The 11,243-nt window shown below is 39.7% G+C and overlaps 2 protein-coding genes across 2 annotated transcripts; both read left to right on the forward strand.

Moving 5' to 3' along the window:
- Nucleotides 1–1,845: 1,845 nt before the first annotated feature.
- On the forward strand, nt 1,846–3,840 carry gpr27 (G protein-coupled receptor 27). Its single transcript, XM_055647687.1, has one exon. The coding sequence runs from the start codon at nt 1,891–1,893 to the stop codon at nt 3,016–3,018; it is 1,128 nt and encodes a 375-aa protein (XP_055503662.1). The 5' UTR covers nt 1,846–1,890; the 3' UTR covers nt 3,019–3,840.
- A 59-nt stretch (nt 3,841–3,899) lies between these two features.
- On the forward strand, nt 3,900–8,196 carry LOC129704523 (probable G-protein coupled receptor 173; the record flags this gene model as incomplete). The annotated part of the gene is given in 2 exon segments (XM_055647690.1): nt 3,900–3,927; nt 3,930–8,196. Coding segments are annotated over 2 exon segments (690 nt in total), but the record flags the coding sequence as incomplete, so codon positions are not given.
- Nucleotides 8,197–11,243: the final 3,047 nt, after the last annotated feature.

The raw sequence follows: 11,243 nt of genomic DNA on the forward strand, positions 1-11,243 counted from the left end.
ATTTTGTCCAATTGTTTGTGTCAGAGCTAACAGATTATTCGTATTCGCCTGCCATAGTCCTATTCATATATTCCCGTTGCTCTTTGGGTGTCGGCTGCAAATCCTAACAAAAAAAATGGATTAACAAGGAACTGCAGATGCTGATTTATACCAAAGATCGACGCAGAATGCTGGAGTAACTCAGCGGGTCAAGCAGCATCGCTTGAGAACATGGATAGGCGACGTTTTCGGATCTAAAGAAGGGTTCCGATCAGAAACATCGCGTATCCATGTTCTCTAGGGATGCTGCCTGACCCCGCCGAGTTACTCCAGCATCTTTGTATCTTCCTTTAAATGTAAAATGGATCCATTGTTGAATGATTCTTTGTACTAACAAAAAGAGCACCATGCCAAGGATTAAACATAAGAAAAGATGGGCAATGATTTTGTTTCTTAATTCAAGCCGAAATTCACCCCCCCGCCCTCCTCCACACCCTTCCCAGTGGAATACAAGCAGTGTGGTAACTGCAATTAAGCCATCATTGTCACCCGAACAGTGAACGTTCGCTGCTGTGTGTTTGTGTGCTAGTGATTACTATGCTTTACTATAGAAATGATGCAGCACAGAACAAAATGTAACGGCACACTCTCCCATCTGTATAATTCACGCATGGGTGATTGTGATTTACTGTAAAGCGAGTCCAGAAAATCGAATCTACTGGGGTTATAATGATATCATCATCAACAACACAAAAAAAATTGTATTGGAACTAACATATAACGAGCTCTGCAATAATGCAGGAATGGTTTTACATTTACAGTCCCCCACCCACCCGAAACAAAATCCAAATGTAGGAGACCACAGGGGTCTGTCTCTCTTAATGCTGATGTATGCGGGCTAGTGCCAGTCACATTAGGGGTACGACAGTGGACAGAAGGCAGCACGGAACAACGAGCCTGCTTTGCCAGGGGGGAGTCAGGGGAGGGAGGAGGTGGGGGGATGAAATCCTCGCACAGTGCAGCAGGGAACTTGCGCAGTTGGAGAGGAAGGACTGGATTTTTTCCCTCTTCTCTTCATGCAAGTGAAAGCTCGGTGAACCGTGCTGGCCAGATGGCGGGGCTGATGGATTTAACCAGCTCAAAACAAAAGGATTGAGATTTTTTGGAAAAAAATATATATAAATTTTTTTTAAAAAGGGGGCTGGGGGAAAAAAAGGAGCTGTCATCGTCTGCGCAGGCTCACTTTAACCCTAAAGACATTTTCTGTTAGCACTCACCGGAAGTTCAGCTCCCTGCCACGGCTGGAGAAGACGAGGTATTTTTATTTATTAGTATTTTTACCTGGCCTGGGGATTGTGTTTGTCTGTGTTGCGGGTTCGTTTGACAACGTCCTTTGAGGCGACGGCGGCGGCTGCTGGACAGGAGGGGAGGGGAGGGGAGGGGGGTGGAAACAGGAGACCCGAGGCATCGACTGTGAGACTTCATCCAATGTCTCCTGTTCTTGTTTCAGAAATGATTGGTCTTCAGGGTGGATGAGAAACAAAAAAAAAGAGGAAAAGATCTCCCTGACTCCCCCCGCTCCCTCCCTCCCTCCCCCCCCCCCCCTCCCTCCACCACCCCATCCACACACACACACACACCAAAAAAAAACATTGTGACGGCCGCCTCTCCCCCTCACCCCTCCTTCCCGCTCCCACCTCCCACCCCCTTCATCGCCGCAACGACTGTTGTTACACAATGAGGATTAAAAAGAACTTTGTGGTCTGTGGGGTCTGCCCTTTCCGATGGAAATGGAGACGCTGAGGTGCTGAGGGTGAGGATCGAGGCTGTCACCCCCCAACCCCCCCCCCCCCCCACCCCCCCCTCCTCCTCCTCCTCCTCCTCCCTCCCTCCTTCCCCTTCTCCCGTCTCATGCTCGTCTCGATGGCGAACGCCAGCGAGCTCGAAGAGACCAACAGCTCTCTTCAGAATTACGCCATCACCGCGTCGGCCGTCAAGCTGGCTTCCCTGGGTTTGATCATCTGCATCAGCCTGACCGGCAACCTGCTGCTCTCCTTCCTGCTCTTCAAAGAGCCGAGCCTGCACCGGGCTCCTTATTACTTTCTGCTCGATCTGTGCCTGGCCGACATCGTGCGCTCGCTGCTCTGTTTCCCGTTCGTCATGATCTCCATCAGCAGCGGCTCGGCGTGGACCTACAGTCTGCTCAGCTGCAAGATCATCGCCTTCGCCGCCGTCCTCTTCTGCTTCCACGCCGCCTTCATGATGTTCTGCATTAGCATCACCCGCTACATGGCCATCGCCCACCACCGCTTCTACTCCAAGCGAATGACGGTGTGGACTTGCGTGGCGGTCATCTGCATGGTGTGGACTCTCTCCGTGGCCATGGCCTTCCCGCCAGTTTTCGATGTAGGCACTTACAAGTTCATTCGCGGGGAAGAGCAGTGCATCTTCGAGCACCGCTACGTGAAGGCCAACGACACCCTGGGCTTCATGCTGATGCTGGCGGTCATCATCGCCGCCACACATATGGTCTACGTCAAGCTCATCTTCTTCGTCTACGACCATCGCAAGATGAAGCCGGCGCAGTTGATCCCGGCCATCAGCCAAAACTGGACGTTTCACGGGCCGGGAGCGACGGGCCAAGCGGCCGCCAACTGGATCGCGGGCTTCGGCAGAGGTCCCACGCCGCCCACCCTAGTGGGGATCAGACAGACCACGCATAACCAGAACAAGAGACTGCTCGTCTTGGATGAGTTCAAAATGGAAAAGAGAATAGGCAGGATGTTCTACATCATAACCGTGCTCTTCCTGCTGTTGTGGTCGCCATATATAGTCGCATGTTACCTGAGGGTCTTTGTCAAAGCCAGTACCATCCCTCAGGTGTACCTGACCGCCGCAGTCTGGATGACATTTGCCCAGGCGGGAGTCAACCCGATCTTGTGCTTTATCTTCAACAAAGAGCTGAGGATTTGCTTCAGAACCCACTTCCCTTGTTTTCAAAGCACACAGACGCCTAGGGAAGCTTACTGCGTTATTTAAAAGGACATCTCGAAGAGTAAAAAGCCACCGCCTTTGTTTTTCTTAACTTAAACAAAAAAACAAATCCGCTGAGGGGGAACTCATAATAATAATAATGTATGTGCAGGCGTTTGGCGGATTAATCTTTGTCACAGAACAGTCAACTGCACTGGTTTCTGTTTACATTGAAGAAGTACGAGACGCTGAGTCAAGTGTTTTGAAGACAAGCCAATTTCTCTGGAATACGAATTCATGGAGGCCACTTTATATTAGCATCTCTCGCGTTGTCTTCACGGTGGCTCCAGTTTGATACAAATTTTACTGATTGCTTAAAAAAAAAGTATTGATCAGGGAATTCAAACACCAATAAGCACTTTTCCCAATCTCAGAGTGTTTTACAATAAATGAATTTAATATTTGTGCGCTAGTTGTGCTGCCCTTTACACAGGGCAGAGAATTATTAATAATATCCAGAAGAAAACAAGGCAACTGGAGTGTAAAAATTGTACAAATCATTATTTCAGTGACACTTTTCACCCTTCCCACTCCAATTTAAGAACTTTGTATGATTGTATTTTCTTTTTGATATTTTCTTAGCTTGTTTCTCTGCATTGTAATATACTGAAGAAAATGTTTTGACCGTTAAACATTACTTTTTGCAATTTCATATCTTAATGTGCATTTTACAAACTGTCTTTGAAAAACAAATGTCAATTTTACATTTCTTTCTCTAGCAGAATATAAATGTCTAGTAGTGTTAGCTGTAGTTATTGTCATACAAAGTTAACAAATTAGTAAGTTATGCTGTACTCATCATTTGATTGATTCAAGATGGTAGCTCTTTTTCTCGTTTTACATTCCCACGGCCAGTTCCCAAAAATCCCCTCTGACGGTGTTGGACTTGCGTGGCGGTCATCTGCATGGTGTGGACTCTGCCATGGCCTTCCCGCCAGTTTTCGATGTAGGCACTTACAAGTTCATTCGCGGGGAAGAGCAGTGCATCTTCGAGCACCGCTACGTGAAGGCCAACGACACCCTGGGCTTCATGCTGATGCTGGCGGTCATCATCGCCGCCACACATATGGTCTACGTCAAGCTCATCTTCTTCGTCTACGACCATCGCAAGATGAAGCCGGCGCAGTTGATCCCGGCCATCAGCCAAAACTGGACGTTTCACGGGCCGGGAGCGACGGGCCAAGCGGCCGCCAACTGGATCGCGGGCTTCGGCAGAGGTCCCACGCCGCCCACCCTAGTGGGGATCAGACAGACCACGCATAACCAGAACAAGAGACTGCTCGTCTTGGATGAGTTCAAAATGGAAAAGAGAATAGGCAGGATGTTCTACATCATAACCGTGCTCTTCCTGCTGTTGTGGTCGCCATATATAGTCGCATGTTACCTGAGGGTCTTTGTCAAAGCCAGTACCATCCCTCAGGTGTACCTGACCGCCGCAGTCTGGATGACATTTGCCCAGGCGGGAGTCAACCCGATCTTGTGCTTTATCTTCAACAAAGAGCTGAGGATTTGCTTCAGAACCCACTTCCCTTGTTTTCAAAGCACACAGACGCCTAGGGAAGCTTACTGCGTTATTTAAAAGGACATCTCGAAGAGTAAAAAGCCACCGCCTTTGTTTTTCTTAAGTTAAACAAAAAAAACAAATCCGCTGAGGGGGAACTCATAATAATAATAATGTATGTGCAGGCGTTTGGCGGATTAATCTTTGTCACAGAACAGTCAACTGCACTGGTTTCTGTTTACATTGAAGAAGTACGAGACGCTGAGTCAAGTGTTTTGAAGACAAGCCAATTTCTCTGGAATACGAATTCATGGAGGCCACTTTATATTAGCATCTCTCGCGTTGTCTACACGGTGGCTCCAGTTTGATACAAATTTTACTGATTGCTTAAAAAAAAGTATTGATCAGGGAATTCAAACACCAATAAGCACTTTTCCCAATCTCAGAGTGTTTTACAATAAATGAATTTAATATTTGTGCGCTAGTTGTGCTGCCCATTACACAGGGCAGAGAATTATTAATAATATCCAGAAGAAAACAAGGCAACTGGAGTGTAAAAATTGTACAAATCATTATTTCAGTGACACTTTTCACCCTTCCCACTCCAATTTAAGAACTTTGTATGATTGTATTTTCTTTTTGATATTTTCTTAGCTTGTTTCTCTGCATTGTAATATACTGAAGAAAATGTTTTGACCGTTAAACATTACTTTTTGCAATTTCATATCTTAATGTGCATTTTACAAACTGTCTTTGAAAAACAAATGTCAATTTTACATTTCTTTCTCTAGCAGAATATAAATGTCTAGTAGTGTTAGCTGTAGTTATTGTCATACAAAGTTAACAAATTAGTAAGTTATGCTGTACTCATCATTTGATTGATTCAAGATGGTAGCTCTTTTTCTCTTGTACATTTCCACTGTTTTTACTTGAAAATAAATTTATTAAGCAGAAGGGTAGTTTTTCTCTTCACAGTGAAAAATCAAATTAATGGATCTCGTTTAACCTATTTTGGGTGTTTTGGTAAGAGTTACAATCAATTGCAGTAAAAGGTACTTAAGAGGAACAGAAGCTGAAGGACTAAGTCTCATCAAGATTGACAATGATGAGTAAAAATGTGTATGTTGTTGAAAGAAGGGAACCATATCCAAGAAACTATTGAACATCATATGAGATGAAGAGAAAAAAAAATCACTTTTAAAGTGACATACGTTTCTTTTGCTAAATATTGGTTTAAATGGATGGCGGGATAGGCTTGAGGCTAGATGGCCTAATCCTGTTCCTATATTTCTTTCAAATAGCAGAGAAACTGGCAATGTTGGTGAAATGCAACTAAAACTACATCAGCTGCCAAACTGTTATGCAACAAATGACATCCAAAAATTACCTACAAATAGCAGGTAAATGCGGCCAAAATATAGATAATTTTGTGAGCCTGTCACTGGCATTGGAATACAGATACTTGACTGGACAAGCGTTTTGGATCAGCATTCTACTAATTACCCCATACATGGGACAACAGCCTTGATATCAATGTGTTTTATTTAATTGGGTTGTGCAACCTGCTAACCAACAGTGTAATATTCTGGAATGATACAACTCTGTCCCATAAGTTAGTGCAATTAAATTCATCATTTTCTTTTTGTTAATGTGAAAATGAAAGGTAATCTTTCATACTGAAAACTATAGTTCTTTATTTGGCATGTTGGAACCCTGTCACAAAGTTGAAAAAAATAAAGGTTATGAAAATACATTTTAAAATATACTGGAGACCTTTTATTACCCATCCAATTTACTACTTAAGTTTTGAATTGAAAAGTGGGTTGTGACATTGTGATGGTGAAACAAATAATGGTGGGAAATAAATCTAAAGGTGCCAAAAAAGAACATATAATTGAGCAGACAAATCACAAAAATCAAACTGGTGCATTGAATCATACAGTATGGTTAAGTGATCAAATCTTCAGATGTGTTTAAATATCAGGTTACAATCATTGGGGACAATCTGAGCTGTTTCACTCTAAATGCCTATGACATAACTTGGTTTTATTGTGATTAAAAAATGTTTTTCAAAAAAAACCTACTCAGTGAAATAATAAATAGTTTGATGTTTCTGGAATTCTATCATTTGATTATGTTCAGATATACATGAAATTAGTAAATTCTATAGTACAATATACATTAGCCAGCTTAACTATTATTTGAGATGCTGAATAAACCCAGTATAATAAACAATAATATACACAATATAAACCCAAATAAATAAAAGAGGTATAATTAATTATGCAGACTCTTTCCCCATAATAGGGAAATCTGCTGAACCCATGCATATACAGTACCCGTATGAACCCTATAAATACCTCCCTCCCATTTGGGATCAGTTGTATTTCACATTTATCCATTGATGGAAGGTACGATATTTTAAGCAGAAATTGATGAATTCTTTCAGTGAGGGCCAATACAATCATGTAGTGAGATTTTAATGATTTCCTTGTTTACATTAAAGAGCTTTCACATTCCTCAAGATTGTTTGATAACTGAATTGAGAATGTACTAAAAACACTTAAAGAAAGGTTGATTCGTGACTTGAAAATTCAGCAATCAGAATTCTAAAATTTCAGAAAATTGGTTGTTCAAATGTTAACAAAAATATAGATGTGCCATTTTGACGATAGACAGCTCGTCCAATTTTAGTGTGATTTTTTACTTAGTAATGAAATGATTTTCTCAATGGGCATGGCCAGACATTTTATATGTCTTGTAATTGAAGATCACATTAACACTCATGGCAGATGTATTAAAAAATTTGCAAACTATGACTTAAGTAAATTGTAGTTTTCAATTAACTTGTTGGTGCATTGAGATAAAGAAAAAGCATTATCCATTCACTAAAATGACCAGAATCTGAATCCAAATCCAGACGAGCTGTGTCTTCTTTGCTGACCGCAGTGGTTATTTGAGAAATGATTGAGATTCTGATTAAGGGGGTGGTGCATTCATGAGTATAAATCTGTCAGCATTATTCAGTATAAGTTGCTTATATCACACAGAAAGACCACAAGACTGACTGGTGTAGACAATGGAAAATATGCATGATGAATTTGATGGTTGTTAAATTTATAATCCTTACAATGTATACTTAAAAGAAAGAGAGTCAGGTGAATTTAATACTTTCATTACAACTTCCTATCAAAGTTATCTGGGAACTCATTGTTTGCATTTAAGAATTTATTAAATATCTAAATTATGCCTTTCTCACAGTAATCAGATGGAACTATATCACTAGCTGTGAGTTAACCTCTTGTCAAATTATTAAAGAACACAACATAATTATGAACTACCATTTCTACCTTTGCACACAATTATGCATATTGGTAAAATATCTTAAATACGGAACACCAGAGTGTGTAAGGCATTATTCAGATATCATTAACTGATATTTACAGGTATATTTGTCTGGTATTCTAAAGTAATGTAACATTATCTGGAGGTTACTTCACTGCCATTTGATTTTAACCACACATCCAAACTTAACCTTTAAGGTCTGTAGAGGGCAGGTTGCCAGCTTTGAATATCTTTTGAAGATGAAATGAATTGATTATCCATATTATTTTAGCTTAACGTGAAGCAGTTTTAACAACAGTTCTTGAATATTATTCACCCTTGTCCTTTTGGGTTGGTTTCCTACAGTTGATGCTTTTTTTTTCTTGGATGCTCATTTTGATTGCCTAAGACAATGGAATCATGCAGCTCTATTTATAGATGATATATCTGTCCCCCTGGGCCTTCTGTCTCTCTTGGGAGATTCATCTTACATGGCAGTAGCTATTTCTGGAGTGGAATTATTTTTTCTTCTTGCCTGTATCTGAGTGTATATAACTATTTCTTCAAACTACTCAAGTCTGTGATCTCCTGACATGAATGATAAGTCAAAAGAGAATGAAAACAGCTGAACCAAACCTTTGTTTTTCATGGCTTTGCTTTCAAAGAAGTAAACATGTCTTATCTTCCATTCCACTCTCATGATCCTGAGGGAAACCATTTATTTTAAGGATTAACTTTTAAGTGCTATCACTTTCAACAGGTATTATTTAGACTTAATTTTACCAACAGTAAGGAATTACATAAATTGGCTGGTAACACACTATATATATTCTCAATATTTCATAACAAGGACAGAGAATGCTTGTGATATTTTTCAGTCAAACATTACTATCTCTAAATTGGTAACCCTTTCAATTTAGGTCCCCAACCTGTTTTGAGGTCTTAATTGTCCCACTGTGCATTATTGATGTATTGATGTTCTTTCTGTTTTCCAGGAATTGCGAGGTGATTAAAAATCTCACTTTATGGCTAATTCCTTATAATATTGCTCAGGGCAAAATGTATAGATATTTATATTTGTTTTTAAGAGACTGTTTTGAAATTGAGCGATGTTATGTCAAAACTAATTAATTAACATTGGAATATGATAGATAGTACCAGAATCTGACAGTATTTGTACATTGGCATTTTCAATAATTTCAGTACTATGTTATGGAATATATTTGAGTCCATTTTTTTGTTAAGTACAATAGAAAAGCCAAAATCTTTATAGAAAGAAATTCTATCAGCAAATGGAGATGGGAATGATGATGTTAAAGAATTTACAAGGTTATTTCTGATGTTGGTTCAAATAAATTCATTATACAATCAATTTTCCATTTCCAATATAAATCTACAAATTAAGCTTACTACTTTTCTTCATAAAATTGCAGTAAATATAATATATTTGTTAAAGGTAGACAAAATTGCTGGATAAACTCAGCGGGTACGGCAGCAATCTATGGAGTGAAGGAAATAGGCAACGTTTCGGGCCGAAACCCATCTTTAGACCCTTCTTCGGCCCAAAACCTTGCCTATTTCCTTCGCTCCATAGATGCTGCCGTACCCGCTGTGTTTCTCCAGCAATTTTGTCTACCTTCGATTTTCCAGCATTTGCAGTTCCTTCTTGAACATATTTATGTTAAAATTTTGTTTGAAATTCACTTTTGCGGATTGCAATTAAAATTTTCCCTGTGCCAATTAAAGTATCAGATGAACTTTTATGTGCACACTGTTTCTTACATGAAAAACAACTTTTGTTTGTTACAGCTCTACCTGCAACATAGTTGAAAATCCTTGGTGTCCTACATGGATCATTGGTTAATTATCCTTCAGATATGATGCAAGAATTAACATGGCATTATTTTGAGGACCAAGAGATAGTATTGAATGATATAGTGCCACTCATGGTCTCAGATTACTACCTATAAGCCACTTACCAAGTGGTTTATAGGTAGTAAAATTCATTTTGAAATATTATGTCTGAGAGAATGGAACAATGAGATAATGATCAGAACATATTTTTGATACAAAATCAGCAAAGCTTTTCCAAGTGTCTTGGATAATACCAAAATAAATGATATGATATTAGGTATTGTTTAAGAAGGAACTGCAGATGCTGGAAAAATCAAAAGTAAGCAAAAAATGCTGGAGAAACTCAGCGGGTGAGACAGCATCTATGGAGAAAAGGAGTTGGCGACGTTTTGGGTCGAGACCCTTCTTCAGACTGGCACGAAACGTTGCCTACTCCTTTTCGCCATCAATGCTGCCTCACCCACTGAGTTTCTCCAGCATTTTTTGTCTACTGATATTAGGTATTGATTGCTGAAATTCATAAGTAACAGTGACATATTTGGTTATTAACTAAAATTAATTTTTGAAGTACCAGATTATCAAATGTGCCATCTATATAAATGCAGCATTTCTATTAATTTTTTTTTTTCAGGTATCATACAAATATGAGTTAATAATATACTGGATCTGATGTATTGCATTTATTATATAAATGTATTATTCTTTTCTCATCAGTCTATGAAGGTTTTCCTCCAATTTTGTAATTGCTCATTGCACCTTTACTTCAAAGGTGAAAAGTGAAGCTTATATTAGGTACTACTTCTTGTAAGCTAGACACAAAAAGCTGGAGTGACTCAGTGGGTCAGGCAGCATCTCTGGAGAAAAGGAATAGGTGACATTTTGGAGTCTAGACAACCAGCGTCAGCAGTTCCTTCCTACACTCCTTGTAAACTACTTTGGATTTTATATAGCCTAATCCCGGTTCTGAAGATGAAAATCATATTACTGGCACTGTTGCGCTGCCGTAAGTGAAAGCAAATTTGTACTTTGAAAATTTTAAAGTAATTCCTGCATCCTGTAAACAAATGTAAGAATTTTAAGAAAGTTAACTATTTTTATATAATTGTCCGTTAGGTAGCTGGCAAATAATTGTCACATTTGAAGAAGGTTTCCAATCTAAAACGTCACCTAACCATGTCATCCAGAGATGCTGCCTGACTCGCTGAATTAGTCAAGCACTTTGTATTGTACTCAAGAATCCAGCATTTGCAGTTCCTTGTGACTCTAAATGACACATTTAATATTTCCCTTTTTGCTTTGGTTGCACATAGTTCCAGATCAGGTAAGGTGCAAATAGGTAAACAAGCATTAATTGCTGAGCCACATCTTCTGCACTTTATATTGGAACAACCTTGCTGAAGTGATAAGTGTTAATCCTGTGGACCTGAATCTACTGGGAGTTGACTGAATTTGTCACAACACATTTATCTTGCATCTTGCCTTTGTTGATTTGTGACTATCATCTCCGAGCTTAAATTAGATCTTCTGAGATCCAATCTTGTCACATTCACTA

Source organism: Leucoraja erinacea, chromosome 16 (genome assembly GCF_028641065.1).
Source record: "Leucoraja erinacea ecotype New England chromosome 16, Leri_hhj_1, whole genome shotgun sequence".
Taxonomy (NCBI): Eukaryota; Metazoa; Chordata; class Chondrichthyes; order Rajiformes; family Rajidae; genus Leucoraja; species Leucoraja erinaceus.